General features: G+C 36.0%; 1 protein-coding gene across 1 annotated transcript; it reads right to left on the bottom strand.

The window, feature by feature from the left end:
* Positions 1 to 1,783: 1,783 nt before the first annotated feature.
* Positions 1,784 to 10,766, bottom strand: LOC116257695 (receptor-like protein 18). The gene is given in 7 exon segments (XM_031634646.1): positions 1,784 to 2,116; positions 2,220 to 2,378; positions 2,477 to 2,536; positions 2,890 to 2,957; positions 3,037 to 3,122; positions 5,706 to 5,820; positions 7,601 to 10,766. Coding segments are annotated over 7 exon segments (3,987 nt in total).
* Positions 10,767 to 17,363: the final 6,597 nt, after the last annotated feature.

Raw genomic sequence — 17,363 nt, 5'->3', positions numbered from 1 at the left:
CTTAAACAAGGTGTAGAAGATGACTGGGATCCAAAAATTTTTTATAAGGGAGGTCGAATTAAAGTTTCTAAATTTTTACTAGGGCCGAAATATCTTTTTTTTTTTTTTAATTTTTATGTAGAACAAGTGAATTTTTCTAATATTTACAAGTATTTTTTTAAATTTTTTTGAAGTGGGACCAGGGCCCATGCCGGAACTGCCCTGGCTCCGCCCTTGTAAAATCAATTCCTTCCCTTGCTTCAAAATTCATTTTTAATTGAAACTTACGAAACACCAATTAGCTCATTAGAATTGGATAAGCTTGAATTAAACTCCTTCTAATGAGCTTGAACTTGGGTCTTTTGAGATGTCAATGAGTCGGATTTGAATTGGATCTAATTTTTAGTTTATCTAATTTATCTTATATTTATATATTCGGACTCGAATTTGGATTTGAATGCATGTGAAGAAAAATGTATAAGCATATCCAAATTTGAAGTTTGAAATCCAAACCCCATTTGAATCCTATTTTTACGTTTACAACCAAATCCAAACCTAACGTTCAAATATACATCCAAATCTGAATCACATTATTATATACTAATAACTGATTTTCAAAATATGTAAATAATGGATATATGACATTTATTTAAAACTAAATCCAAATTCAACCCAAGTCTGAACACAATCAGATATTTATTTAAGATCAAATCTGATCAGAAGTAATTTTTTAAATCTGAATCTAATTTTTTAATCAGTTGTTAAATTTCATACCTGACTTTTTTGAAGGAACTTGATTAGATATTCAATCTGCATCCAATCCATTTGACATTCCTACGGGCCTTTAATCTTCAAGCTATCAGTTGGTGTTTTTTTCTTCACTCTCCTATGCACAACCCTTAAACATGAATAGTTGGCAATATTATTTTAGGTTGTAATAGAGGTGTTTGATAAGAAGAACATTGTGTCTTTAAACCATATTTTCTTGTAACATATACTATAGGAACTCTACGTTCGTATTGGTTAAAATATAATGTAACTATAATTGCTTCTAGATCCAACATATTCACACTTTGTTTTTTAGAACAAGAACATGGTATTTAAGAAACATGTGCTATATAAACATGTATTCTAAATGCCGTTCTTCTAATGGGGAAGGCAAGATGCAACTCGCACAGATTAAAAGAAAAGTGGTAGGTTTTTGAAAAGGATTAAATTGGAGACCATTAGGACGTTACCTGCGAGACATTGGTCCCTCGGAGGGATGGTGATTCAGAGCAGAAGCCAACACATATCAGATGCCATTTTCATCCTGATGAAAACACATGTGGGCAGTTGCCCACACGGGCCCGTGGGAACCCCTTTACACTCGCCATGCTGCTTCATGGTTTTAAGATAGTCTTTACTCCTTTATCCTTTTGATGTTGTCACAAAACCCTTTTTGCCCAATAATTTTTCATGTACAGTGCGTTCAAACTCGACTCTCCTCACACCTTGCTTGACTGAAGCTCAAGTCGAGCTATATAAGGTCAGTTCAGTCTCAACTCGATAGGCCAAGTCACAGACTCACAGCTCGAGCGCCACCAGTTAAGGTCGTTTACACACTACCCAAGTGACCTGATCTGGCTCCTTCGTTTTAAGTCTGGAAATTAGACCCCAAAAAATTTTGAATGTGCTTAGTTGGGTGTAATTGGATTGAGTTTCTGTAACACGAACTCGACTTGATTATAAGCTCGAGCTTTCATTTAAGCTCATGAAAACCCCAAGAGGTCCACAAGCCTCCTTTCTTATGACATATACTAGCTCAGGCCATAAGGCATACATCTTGTTTTAGAAACTTCATGGGATGACCCATCAATCTAAAAGGCCTATCTTGAAGACCACAAGAGGAAATGATTTCAGAACCTATTTCTATTTTCTCTAATGATAAGAAAAGAAAATGTAGACAGAGATCATCTGTCTTAGTAAAGAAGAGAGCGGGCTTCTGCACCTTAGTACGTTCCTCTTCCATCTGCTCAAAGTTCCTTTTTATCCTATTTGGTATAGTTGGCTTAGTTACACGAACACTAATAATTTCAATGCGTGGAGCATAAAGTGTGCAGTCACTTTGAATTGCTTCCTTCATCTTATCATCAATCTGAAAGTTATTTAACAAGTACTGATTAATAATTTAATTCCACACTGATGGTTTAATTTATGAACGTGACGAAATCCAAGTTTTGGATTGTTCATAAACTCACCTGATCAAACACTTGGATATAAACTTATTGCAGAGCATACGAACTACAAGATTGATTGATCTCATGATGAATTTTATCATATATCCATATCATGTCATACTTTACCCAATAGTTCAGCAATGTGCTGTAAACATATTCTTTGCGGAGCCGATTAACAACCTACGTAAGTCAAAACTTGACCATGAAGAGTATAAGAACTACAAATAAAATCCTGTGCATCACAAAATTTAAACAATAAGGACAACTGAAAGCAGTACCTCAACCTTCTCCAAGCTGATCATAACACCACCTTTTGTACCACATGAGATATTCCTTACCTACCCAAGAAAAAAAACTTGATAAGGTGCTAAAACATAAAGCTATGCTATAATTTTTAACTAATATGGCACAGAGGTATTCAATTTAAAAAAAAGCTGTAGGAGAGGAAAAGGCATCAGCAAGGAAATTAGGAGAGTCACAATTCTAAGATTCATTTTGTCATCGCCCTTCAAGTTGTTATCTTCGCATACAAATAAACGTTTTAGTTAAAGAAACTTCAAGCATGATTAAAGATAAGATTTAATACCAAACTTCATTTGACTGAATAATCAACGGTGTGAACCACTTGATTTGGTAATAAGCACAAAACAGTGAAAGAAAATTGTTTCATCAGCATGCTTGATGTTTATACCTAGTCTGTCCGAATGGTCACCTGAATGGGCTCGAAATGGGTTACAACAGGCATCTTCAAATGAAAACCTTGAATAACAAATAGATCTTTGTTTAGGGATGTAGTATGAAAATGTATTGACATACAAAGCCCAAATTACCGAGCAACCTGGATCTGTAATTGTTTTAAGAAGAGCACCTCCTCTCTAATATGCACCAACATGACCTTCTGGAACTTGATGTAGAATCATAGAACCACCACCTTCTGATAGGGATAGTAGCAGTATAATATTTCCAATTAGACACAAGGAAAAAGTTTCTGCGTGAGAGGTAAAGTGAAGTAGTGAACACTGAAGGCAGAGACCACAAGAAAGAAGCCCATCTTGTTAGTTTGAGAAAGATGTGATACACATGGGACAAATATGAAAAGAAGCGAATAGCATACACAGATAGAACAAGTGAAGAACCAAAAAACTTTTTGACCTGCCAAGTGTGAGGCTTGTGAACCCATGTGCAGATAGCGAAAAAAGATTATCAGGCAATGTAACTCATGAAACTCTAGGGTTGTCAACTAAATGTCAGTATTAAAATAAGTATCTGTGCACAATAGTAGCATAGTTACTTAGTTTTGAATGATCAACCCCACTAAACCAGATTATTGCTCATCAGGAAAATCATAAAACTCACTATCTGAAATAGATATTAAAAGTTAAGCTATATATATATATATACACACACACACATATATATATATATATATAAGAAACAAGTCACACAAAAACGACCAGTCAAAAGTTAATATTGTAATTTCCACCCCCAATTTCTCTGCTTTACTATACTGACAGATATTCAAAATTTGAAACACGGAAACACATGCACGAATCACAATACGCCGAGTTAAGAACTTTCTTCGCCAAGAAAGACAAGCTAAAGCAGGACTCCCTAGAAGTTCTCATGAGGTAAAGACTACCACCACCCTAATTTCCCATTCTCATTCATCGAAACTGACAACTCCAAAGATTATCTCCCCAGCTAACCTTTTAAATTCGACATTGAGAATGGGGAAATCACAAGGCCAGAAGAAACCGTCGCATGCTCATGAAACTGAAAGATCAACACAGAAGAAATGCCAAGACCAGCATCTCATTTCCAGTACATGAACACTTACAAGATTCCCGTGGTCTCCGTTGCAAAACCCCAAGTTAAGAAATCAGGATATCAAAGAAACAAGCCGACAATGCGTCAAACCCCAAACAGCAATGCCCATATACTGCCAAGAATTCAAACTGCCTCAGGGATACAAGAAGAGAACCCACCAAACAAGCGAAGCAAATGAAGCCGATAAATCAAATCAACAAGTAGGTTACATGGAAGTACCGCTGCTTAACTAGATGGCCAGCCCTTCATTAGGATTAGGGGTGGCCATCGGGCCGGGCCGGACCGGCCCAGGTCGGTCGGTCGGGTTTGAAGCATGATGGCATCTCTCTCTCTCTCTCTCTCTCTCTCTCTCTCTCTCTCTCTCTCTCTATATATATATATATATATATATATATATATATATATATATATATATATATATACACACACCAAATGATCATGAATATATCCTTTGAATATATACAACTGAATTTAAACCAAATTATGATACGTTAAGAACTAACTTTAAAATATATATCATATGGGTATTGAATATAGGCTATTTATTAAAATTGAATTCAAATGTGGATCCAAATCCAATCCAACATTTTTTTAAAACCAAATACGTAAGCAATTAAGTCTAGCCAGATGTCATTCCTTTAATCCGATCCGATCATATCCAATGAAGTCTGATCGTGTTAGGGGCCATAGCGCATAAACTTCTATGCTTTTGGAATCTAATTCTTAACAGCAAATAGTGCCGGCCATGTTTATGGATCATATAACTTTCCAGATATGAGCCTTTTTTTTTTTTTATCATGCTTATAAAATGCATCTACCCATTTGAATCAAATTTGTAGCGGAACGGTTTAATTCAGTGGTCGATTTAAGAGTTCTATATGCCACTTCTTTCTTATTTAAAGAATTTTTCGTTGGAATTAACTTTTACAATTTTCCATTCATCTTTTTCCAAAGATGAATTTTTAAATTCTTTTGCCGATTCACAATTGATTCAGCCGAACACCAGGAGCGGCTCTTGCACCATAAATTGTCACTGATGCTCCCCACAGTTACTTTTTTTTTTGCATCAGATTTTAAATTTTTTAACCATATGGCATCCGTCGGATCTTGAATTCCCTCATGTTACTCTATATCAAACAGGGGCGTTGCTAAGGTAAGACCACATGGACTCTAGCCCCACCTCAAAAATTTTTTAAAAGAAATTTACAATTAAACTAAAAAAAAAAAGAAATCACTTATTCTAAGCCGACTTCACAAAAAATTTCTAGCTTTACCCCTGACATCGAAGTATTTTGGTTGATATACATCCTATTGTTTCCTCTATCAATATGAAGTAAAGTCGATACGAATTTATTTTTGTTTGATAAGATAACCTAAAATATTTTGTAAATTTAACAAATGAAAATAAGGTGGTAGGTTGATTCACTTGAGCATATTCACACATTGCTAAAAATTATGTAATCAGACCTTCAACATACTCTTTTATTGTTATTTTAATCATCTTGATTCAATTGCTTAAGATACAAAAAGCCTAAATAATTTTGTTATGAAAAAGTTATGCACAGCTTTTGGACCATTAACAAACCCAACTTTTCAAAGCTAACAAATAGGCGCCCAAGCTTTTGTTCATTTTTCAGATCACCACTTACCACTTCTAATGGAACAACATGAATTCAGAAGGGCAACATTAAAATTTCTGCAATGAAAACAAAACATCTATATATCACAAAAATATTAGAAAGAATAAAAAAAATATGGTCGTCCTTGTCACCGGACAGATGGGGAGGAGCCTTTGCTGGACACGATGCTCACGGTCTAGAAAGGATCACCATCACAGTCGGGTCCAACTAGATCCAAACTTTGTATGCAGGTTTTGCTTGATGATCTATTTCATGAGAGATAAAACCCGTGGCGGAGCTAGACATATTTGGCTGAGGGGCACTCACCATATAAATATATAAAAATTTTGGGGCCGAACAACATATAACTGTTGGGATACTTGAGTGGGATACAGTACACTTGTTAACTAAAAAGTGGTACCCATGAAAACCGAATGGGTGATATACCTTATATGTGCGCACCTACTCGACCAGCTATGTTACCGTTTGGGCTGAACTTAAAAGTAAACCATGTTTAAAGGTAAATCATGCTAAATTTTTTATGCAACTTGATATGGCAACATATTTAGAGAAGGTAAAGTTTTTGTCAAATTCTCTTAAAGCAGCCGGAAGTCATATAGATGAAGCAGATCTCAAAGCAGAAAAAAAAAGAAAGTCTATTAGAAGGGCAAAAAAGTGTTATGAGAAAGTTAAAAAGTTTAAAATGTACATTTTTTATAAAAAAAATTTAAAAATACCCCAAATCCCGTTTGTTTTTCCTTCAATGTATATTTGGGCGGAGCACACCCCGTACACGCAACTCAATCTCGTCTTCCTTATGAAAGTTTTGTTACCTCCATTGCTACTGGTGCAAAATCCTGCCATCATTTGCCGATCTGTATGATCTTTCTCTTAAATAAGGAGAAAGACCTGCAACTTATGAAGCCCGCAAGTTCTGGATCTTCAGAGAAGTTCAATTCGGTGACCGCTTTTAGTTCTTTTCGAGGGCACGAACGTGGTGATTGTGGCTCTTTTAGAGGCCATGGAGGTCGAGGAAGAGGTGAACATGGATAGCAGCCTCAAAACAACAATCCAACCTCTAAAATCCAGAATTTGAGATGCTACCAAACAAATATTGTTGCTTGTAATTATTGTAGCCGAAAAAGCCAGACCACTAAATCATGTTATGATATTTCTCATGTTTTTCTGTGGAGGAGGTAGAAATTTTGGTTGTGGGGAATTCTAAGTTTAAATTTCGAGCTTTAAGATGCACTCATGGTTTGCTGAATTTGTATATTTTATTTCTGATCGTCTACAGATGGTGAGAAAATGGAATAGACGGAAACAAGCTATGACGTTGTTCAGTATGTCTATGAAAGTTGAGAACCTTTTTTTTAACTATTCAGTATTTTTTTTTTGAGAAGAAGTTAACGGCAAATTAAAAACACAAAATCAACCATAAACACAGAATTTTTTTTTTTCAGCAAAAATGCTTTAAAGACAGATGAAACAAAACCAAAGTAAAAACAACTTGCTTTTTCAAACAAAAAATAATAATGACACATTTTTTTGTTTTTCTTATTTTTTAATGTTTTTTACATTTTTAATTTCCACATATTTCTTTTACACCTTTCTCTTTATTGCACAAAGATTAATTTTACCAATTTTTGACAAAAAAAAAACAATTTTCTTATTTTATACTTGAAAAAAACCTCGCCCTTGAAAACCAAAAAGCAATATTTGTAGCAATGCTTTGTAGACGAGTGAACAAGTGTGTAAACCATATAAACATCCCTTACGATCAAATGAAAGCAGCTATGCATATGTAGGGTTGGCATGATTACAATACATGCATTAATACAAATGAAAACAAAAAACAAAAGAAAACGAGTGGAACAAACACAAACAACAAAAGTACAACATACTACTACCTAGCATTACGTGAGGGCTTGAACTTGAAAGATTTATAGAGGAAACCTTGCATGAGCAATTCGGCCACTCTGTCGATTAAATTCCAATACCAGTTGCTAAATCCTTGGATCAACAAGGTGGGAAGAGTTATAATGAAAAGTCCAACAGCAAATCCAATACCCAATGCTCCAATGCACTCCCACTTTTTTCTCGGATCTTCGTTTCCTCCCCAGTTAACAAATGCTTGTTGATGAACACCATCATTATCTCTTCCTCCAGAGCACGACCGATGCACCTGAGACCCACAAAGGCCAGGGTTTCCTTCAAAAGAAGATTCATCAAAAGTGCTGAACTGCTTTCCTTGTGGTATGCTTCCATGCAAATCATTGTATGACAAGTTTAACACTGCAAGAAATGTAATGTTAGAGAGTTCCACCGGTACACCTCCAGATAAGTGATTACAAGAAAGATCCAATGCTTCCATCTGTTGTACGTTTCCAAGTGATTTTGGGATCATGCCACTCAGATTGTTGTGGGAGAGGTTCAGTAAGATTATTTCCTTCAACATTCCAACCTCATCTGGAATTCTGTCAGTGAACATATTGCTAGACAGGTCGATGATGAACAAGGTGTACCTAATCTTTGGAATCAACAAAGTGATTCTCTTGATGGTTTGCACCACTGAAACCATAAAATAGTCTATGTTGTAGCTAACAAATTGGTTAACATAGGAGGGCACTTCCAACAAGGCGGAAGGCCGATACCGATTCTCAAATGTATTGATATGTGTCCACTGGCCGTTTGATTCATTCCCCATCATATCTCTTAAACTTGTAAACAATTCCTGTGGAAGCGACCCAGATAAATCGTTGCTAGAGATGTCCAAGATATGCAGAGAGGAAAAGGCTTCTCTCGAACCAGAAAGTGTTATGGGTCCATGGAGATGGTTGGCCCTCAAAACTAGCACTTTCAAATTGGGAAAACTGCTCAACCAAGAGGGAAATGAGTCATTGAACTGATTATTGCCCAGATCCAAAACCCGCAAATTTATGCAATTGTGGAAAGCTCTGTGACCAATTTTCCCACTCAATAAGTTGTTGTCGAGGCTGACCAGTTCCACACTGGCATTCATGGGTGGAACTTGACCTTGCAAATGATTTTCTGCAAGATCCAAGACCTTCAGCCCGAGGCTGCCAAGACACTCTGGTATGGTGCTGGTGAGATCATTGTTTGATATAACTAGTGCCTGGAGCATAGTCAAATTGCAAATGAAGGTCGGGATCTCTCCAACAATGAGATTGTTGAGGGCAGAGAAGTATGCAATTCGGGAATCCTGCAAGCTACTACCATTGACTGCTTCAAATCCATCTATCTTATTATGATTCAGAAGTAAAACTGTCAGGCTAAAACTCCTCCATAACCAAGATGGTACCTTACCTCTCACCCTATTATTAGAAAGGTCCAGGATATGAAGAAGACCTAATTTCTGAAGGAACGTGGGGAAGCTGTCGATGTTGCATGAACTTAAGTTCACATCGAGCATAGAAAGTTCCACAGAGCCATGAAATGAGTAGCTAGAATTTGTCGGTTCCAGTTCTGTCAGTCCCTTATTGTTGGAAAGATTCAATAGTTCGAGATTGTGCAAGCTCAAGAATGGGGAGAGATCTACAGTCCCATTAAAACAGTTGGAGGAAAGGTCAGCTTCCATCAAAGCAGAAAGGGTGCTAATTGAGGAAGGGATGATGCCACTAAAGCAATTGTTCTCTAGTTGCAAAAAAGTCAAGTTCGGAAGCTGATTAAAGAAGTTGGGAAGTGAACCATTGAATCTGTTATTTGCAAGATCCAGTGTGTCTAAGGAGGGGAGGTTGAGAAGAGAAGAGGGGATGCTTCCGGTTAGCCTGTTGCTGGAAAGCTGCAGTTCTATTAATGAAGGGAGATTTACGATGGTGGGAGGGATGCCCTCAGTCAATTGGTTGCCATAGAGGTGAAGGTACTCTAGAGTGGGTAGGTTGAAAAGGCAAGATGGAATCGTCCCACTTAAGAAGTTGCTCTCAAGGCGTAGGGTAGTGAGGCTGGAAGAACAGAAACCTTCAGGAATAGAACCTTTCAGATTGTTGGATGAGAGATCCACTTCGACTAGTCTATCTGAGGCCCAAGAAAATGGAAGGCTTCCATTATTTGCACAGTTAGGTAGGTACAAGTGCGTCAATTTGGTGAGATTTGAGAGCACCGCAAGGTCACCATGCAGCTCCGCATGGCTTAGATCCAGATACTGAATGTTGCTACTTGATGGAATAGCTTTTGAGGGCAGAGACACAACCAAATCATCATTATTTGAGACATCTAGAGTCTTTAAATTTGGCAGTAGGAGAATGCCCGAAGGAAAGCTACGGATAGAACTGTATGCCAACTTGAGAACCCGTAAGGAGGTGAAATTCTGAAAGAACTCTGGTATGTAGAACAATTCGTTTTCATTCAGATTCATGTAAGCAAGGGAGAGCAGTTGGAGAATGGATTCATCCAAAGTGCCAGAGATATTACAGTTCTCTAGGCTGAGGGTTTGCAAACCTGGCAAGGACGACGACGTAATCACACTCACGCTTTTGCTGCTCATGGAGATGACAACTTGATCGAGGGCGAGGTGCTTCAAACTGCTTAACCCACTTACAAGATGGGTAAATCTATTGTTCTCGAGTAGTAAGTGAACATTACCAGAGAGATTAAGATAGACCAGCCTTGAAAGTTGCGAGATCTCCATTGGAACCGCTCCTTCGAAATAACAGTTCGACAAGTCAAGGTGAGTCAAGTGAGTGAGTTCCCCGAGCCTTTTTGGGATTTCACCATCAAATCCATTGTTTCCAAGATCAAGAACCCGAAGATGTGAAAGTTCGAATAAAGAAGGGTCGAGCTTACTACTACCGTCCTCTCCGGACCAAACATTGGATATTTGCAGTGCAGTAGCGAAGCCAGTTTTGTCGCAGGTAACGCCTTCCCAGCGGCAACAGTCTGTCCCCTTCTTCCACGAACTCAGCCTGCTGGGCTGAAGGTCAATACCTTGCTTGAATTGGAGGAGTGCGGCACTCTGGTTAGAGAGGCACAAAGGTGCTGAATCCTTAGAAGCATAAGCCGGGGCACTGATGATCAGGAGACTTGTGAAAAGGAAGAAGAAGAAGAAGGAGGAGTTGCATGGCAGGAATGATGGCAAGGCAGCAAGGGGCGAATCATATCCCATCGCCCAACGTAACACTGTCGAATTCGCAGTGGAAAGTTTGGTCCAGTTCCTTGTTTAGAGAGCTCGACGCTCTCGGCTCTCCTATTTATTGTGTTAGATTTGCCAAGGAAATTGAGTGATCACCAACCAGCCAAACATTAATGCCAAGGAGCTGATCAACATCTGATCATCTGTTCCAGCATCCTCTTGTCAACAATGTGAATGGAATAATTTGGCACTTACCTTGCCAACCACGTTGTGCATGAACTTCACTTGGAGATGGCATTAACCTTTCGAATTTAGATCATTTCAAGCATCGTTTTCCCGTTTTAATCTGCCTTTTTTTTTTCCAATCACATTATGATAACAAAATTATCAACAAAAACAAAACATCTCTCTCTCTCTCTCTCTCTCTCTATATATATATATATATATATATATAATGCTAAAGAACAGTTATTCCGCTAAATTTGATTACATAAATGGACTCAATATAGTTCCTTTAGCAAAATTCGTACTTTTGATAATTTTCTCAATGAAATCATGATTATTTTAGTCCAACAATTTTTTTCTTGTACGTCCAAATGATTCAGAACTTGTAAGATGTCGACTAAATATTGTAGATCATACATATATTAATCCAATTGTATAGGCCCATTTGAATGGATGCATGGTATTAAGGGTGTCAATAGATAGGCACATAAAATTCTTGTTGCATCATTTGAACATTCATGCATCTCCTAATAATTATGCATACAATCTTATGTTCCCTACCAACCATACAGATCATTAACTAATAAAATTGCCAACATCATTTGATAAATTTGAGATAAATAGCCTATTTAACAAATGACAATATGCGAAGGACATCAAACCCAATTGCTTAGGAAACACCATTTACCTGAATTGGATGTAATTTTTATCTTATCCAATTTATCTTATATTTTATTTATGCTGATTCGAATTCGGATTTGAATGCATAGAATAAAAGTCTATACAATAACCATATCCAAATTAACCCAATCCGAATCCGACTTGTACATTTATAACCAAAACCAAACCCATCGTTCAAATGTACATCTGAATCTGAACACATTATTATATACTAATAACTGACTTTCAAAATATATAAATATAATGGATCTATGATATTTATTTAAAACTAAATCCAAATTCGACCCAAATCTGAATACAATCAGATATTTATTTGAAGTCAAATGTGAATTAGAATCCAATCAAATGTAATTTTTTAAATCTGAAACTGACCTGATTTCTTAATCAGTTGTTAAATTTCATATCTGACTTTCATGAAGGAACTTGATTGGATATTCAATTTGAATCTAATCCATTTGGCGTTTCCTCTGGGTTTTTATTTAGCCCCTATATAAAAATTTTGCAAAAATTATATTCTTATCGCAGTTAAAATTTCAAAACTATAGTTCGGCCCCCTTAATGAAAAATTTCTGGCTCCACCCTTGCGACTATCCCTTCTGCTATGTGAGTGCCTACATGACTATAGCATAGCCAGCCCTGCCCGTTCCTACTTTCCATCTATTGAAAGTTGCAAGTGCTTTGACAACGTGACCTTTGCTTCCCATAGATTGAGGAGCAACGCTCAAATTATTATGTCGTACTAATTGCAGGTCAGTTATTGGAAATCTCGAATAATCTTTCTCATTTTTCTTTTTAAACTTTTGAATTATTTCCAGTCTTTGTAATTTGACCAAATTGACTGACTCAAATGGTTTAATTAGGAGCAAGGGCGAAGCCAAGGTGGGGCCCGCATGGGCCCTTGCTCCGCCTCAATTTAAAAAAAAATTACATGTAAATTTTAGAAAGTTTCATTTGTGAAAATTTTGAAAAATGATATTTCAGCCCTCATCAAAATTTATTGGGCTCCCCTCAAAAAAAATTTCTAGTTCTGCCCTAATTAGGAAGCATCATTACTATGTCCTCCTAAGGAATAAAGCGGGAAGACTCTATTAAGATTCAGAAACATCACGAACACGATCCTGAGATTTTTTATTCACCTAAAACACCCAAAGTCATCCATCTCTCATAAGATTAAATCAGGGATGATTCCAAACGTGAGTTATGGTCTTGCCATTCATGGCGTTTGCATGTAAACCTGTCCTCAACATGGTCTTGTTAGTGGCGGAGCTAGAATTTTTTATGAAGAGGGCTGAATTTAACGTAGACCAAAATATCATTTTAAATTTTATATAAAAAAAATTCTAATTTTTATATGTAATTTTTAAAAAAAAATTGAGGTGGGGCTAGCGCCCTTTTAGAATTTATTAAATTCTAAATTTTATATGTAAATTTTATATGTAAATTTTTGTATGTAGTGGTTGACATTTTTTATTATGCGCTCAAATTTTGTTACTTTGAGAGATACAACAATAGATGACAAAAAAATTGTTTAGAGATCCAAAAGAACATACAAATTGTTTATGTGTAGATCAAATCTAATAAGACTTTAAAAGCAATGGCATTTTTTTTTATTTCTCAATATATAACTCAATCCGAAGATATCATATCTAGAAACAAATTTTTAATTTTTATGTCTTATAGACATTAATGGGCACTGCTCATATGCAGCGGTGGAGTTAGAATTTTTTTTTTTACTAAGGAACATTTTAAGGTTAAATTGAAAACTTTAAGAAGCACTCAATGTAAAAAACCTGAAAATTAATAAAGTTTATGTACATATATGTATATATAATATAATATATATATATATATATATATAATAAAGTAAATTTTGTGGACAGAAATTACCAACACCGTGCTACCACATAGCTCGGCCACTGCTTATATCATATGGTTTGCAGACTTTAAAGCTACTTATGATCGTGCTACTAATGGTCACAAAATGAAATATATAGAAACTAGCTAGGATGTTGTTCAGTGTGGATCTATGACATTGGACACTTTTTTTTTTTTTGGACCACTCAATACTTTTTTCAAAAAAGTAAATGTGAAAATAGAAAAATAAAATCAACTATGACTTCCAAAGCTACAGAAAACTCATTTTCTAAAAACAAAAGTGTTAAAATAGTTAAAAACAGGTCCGCCGAAAAACAGCTTGAAATGCAAAATGAAAAGAATACAAAAAAACACATTTTTTCATGTTTTTAGTCTGTTTACTGCATAATTGACTATATATATATATATATATATATATATATATATATATATATATATAATGTAAAAATAAAATAAAATATTAAATATAAATTATCAAACCGAGTTGGGTTAGTCAGGGCCAAACCGACACCCAATTTTTTGGGCTGGGCTCTAACCTGAGTTGGGCCATGTATCGAGTATCCGGCTTGGTGCCCAAACTTGTACATCTTTTCTTGTTTTTTATGTGTTTACTGGATAAATGACTCTATATATATAATGTAAAAAAATAATAAAATATTAAATATAAGTTATTGGGTTAATCAGGGCCGAACCGACACCCATTTTTTGGGCTGGGTTCTAACCCGAGTTGGGCCATGTCTCTAGTACCTGGCTCGGTACCCGTAGTTGTTACAAACGCTAAAATGGAAAAGACACCATCAAAATTCCGGAATTTTATGAACACGATCCTTACATCTTCTATTCAGCCATCCACCTCGTAAGGTCAAATCAAGATATTCCGAAAGTGAGTTATGGTTGAACCGGTGGTCCAACATTTTGTCTTTCTCCTTGGAATGAAAGACATGAAATGGAAGAAACTAAAGACTGATCCCGTGGTTGATACGTTTGGTGGAGAGTCATGTAGTGAACGTTTAATGAAACTTCATTTTTATCTTTGGGTCTTGCTCTCATCTCGTTAAAAAGAAAAATTTGTTGATGAGTGCACATAATTCACTTGGTTCTATCCATTGAAGAAAAAATATAATTTCTTTGAAGTTTTTGTTAAATATAATTTCTTTGAAGTTTTTGTTCACTTTCATAGATATGTTGAACGATAACTTGACAAAAAATTAAAAATATTTCAATCCGATGGTGGTAAAGAGTAAAGTAGTCAAAAATTCATTCATTACCTTAATGAAATGGGAATAAAACGATAAAAGTAGTGTCCCAAAATGCCCGAGCAAAACGACATGGCTAAACGAAAGCATAGATAATGATGTTCTATTCCAATACACCAAAAACATTTTTGGATAAAAGCTTTTTCAATTGCCGTCTACTCGATCAATAGACTAGCATCATCCACTTTAAATATGGACTCTTTTTATTTTCAAGTTTTTGGAAAGCATCGAGACTATTCTTCTCTAAGAGTTTTTGGTTGTCAATGTTTTTTTTATCTACGTGGATATCAAGAATCAAATTTTGATCTAAAATCTTTGCCAGCCATGCATTTTTCTTGGATATAGCACACGGTTCAAGGGTTATAGATGTCTTCATCCTCCAACTGGCAGAATATATGTCATGTCAAGTTGTGTTTGATGAAGAATTTTTTCCCTTTCAAGAACCCGCCAGTCTTCATCGATAACAACAGCTTGAGGGAGATTTCACTTAACTTATCGATGACGAGATTAGACATGATTTACATGTCAGCCGACCAATGGATACTTCAGTTTTAGACTCTCCCAATGGCACTAGCGAACTCACTTCTCCCTCTTTAACGCAAGAATAATTTCAGAATATGTAGGTTCCTCAGATTGAGCTTTATGACATGTCAAATCCTTTGCCACAAGTAGTTGAAGAAAATGATGATACAAAACCTAGCATTTTGCCACAGCCTATTATCTCTTCGCCTTAACCAATAACTCCATTACATTGGACTATCATTACTCACAACATGACTGGAATATCAAAACTTAATCCCAAATATGCTGATCTTCATGATGTTACAACATATGCTTCTATACCTAAGGTTTTGCACAATGCTAAGGAGGCATTGAATCACAAAGGCAAAAGGCTGCTATGCAAAAAGAAATATTTGTCATATATGAAAACCACATCACATGAATGTTGTTGAATCAAAATGGGTACACAATGCAAAGCTGCAAGCTTATGGAACTCTTGAGCTACTGAACGCGTTTGGTTACACGAGATTCTCTCATCTTGAGGGAGTAGATTTTGTCGAGACTTTTTCTCCTGTGGTGAAGCATGGTAGCATCAAAATTATTCTTTCTATTGTTATAGTTAAGCAATAGAGTATTTACCAACTCGATGTGAAGAACGTGTTTCTTCAAAGTCAACTTAAGGAGACAGTTTTCACGCAACAACCACCAGGTTTTGAAGATAAACGTTTTTTTAATAATGTATGTCAACTGCGCAAAACACTTTATGATCTTCAGCAAGCATCGCGTATGTGCTTTGATAAGCTAAGCTTCTTTCTTTTACAATATGGTTTCTTTTGTAGTACACCAAATCCATCTCTTTTCATCTATATGCATTGTGCTTCTCATCTATTTAGATGACATGCTTCCCACATAGAAGTAATCCTTGATTGTTGGACCAATTCACATCCAATTTATCAAGCATTCACATATTCAGCTTTGAATCTAATTTTCAAATTCACAATCCAAAATCAAATCTGACTTGTGAATTAGCATCCAAGTCCCACTCGGGCTTTTTGCCATGCAACAGAAATGGGAACCGCAATGATATTTGAAGAGCTGACTTTGAAAATGTAAGAACATTGGATATAATATAGTTAATCTGATCAGGTGCTTACTTAAAACCACATCCGAATTAGATTGGAAGTTGCTTCAAAAACCTGAATCCAATTTGATTTCTTAATTGGATCAAATTTTTTTTAATATCTAACTTTTCTGAAGCAGATATCCAATGCATTGGTGTCGCTATGTCCCTCTATTTGGATTGTTTTTAATGTCACCCACATGAAAGAAATAAATGTGCGGTTCATGTTGCTAAGCAACACAGAGCCACCTGTATCTCAATCCCTTGAAAAAACTTGCAGAGTTGATTATTTAATAAAAACCTGACACGCTTCAACTCTTCACTCGTACAAAGTCCCACCAAACATGTGCTCTCAAGATTAGCAGCAGAAGTTGATGCCATCTGAATAGTGATGTCAATATATCAGATCGGATCTGTGATGTCAATGATTGAGTAGTGATGTCAATATATCTATTTATTCAAACTATTTCCAAAAAAAGAAATCGAAGATGGAAAAAGAATTAATAAAAGAATTCATCTACTTAAAAATCGAATCAGATCTAGATTTAATCGGATTCAAATTCAGATCAATTTAATTTTAAATAAATATCTTATATCCAAAAAAATATATGTTAATCGAATCTGATCGGTTGACATCCTACATCGAGGCTCACTTCTGCTGAACTCATGGTCACGCACTGCATGCGTGAAGAAAAAGAAAAAAGAAGACGAAAAATGGTAAAGAAAGATATAAACTTCGCAGGGTTACGCTCTTAAATATCTCACTAGATACAACGCTCCGATTGCCTCACCCGGATGTTGAAGCTGGAAGGTTAGAGGACGAGTAACCTTTACAATTTAACCCGACAAGACAAGCCAACTTGGGCAACCATCACATGGCTTTTCTGTGGTATTCCTAAAGCTAGAAATGACACCCAAGTGTGATATCTCAAAAACATAATTACTTGGTTTAGCCATAGTGCATTTTTATCA

The sequence above is a fragment of the Nymphaea colorata genome, chromosome 7, assembly GCF_008831285.2.
Source record: "Nymphaea colorata isolate Beijing-Zhang1983 chromosome 7, ASM883128v2, whole genome shotgun sequence".
Lineage (NCBI taxonomy): Eukaryota > Viridiplantae > Streptophyta > Magnoliopsida > Nymphaeales > Nymphaeaceae > Nymphaea > Nymphaea colorata.
This window is presented reverse-complemented; position numbering and strand designations above follow the sequence as displayed.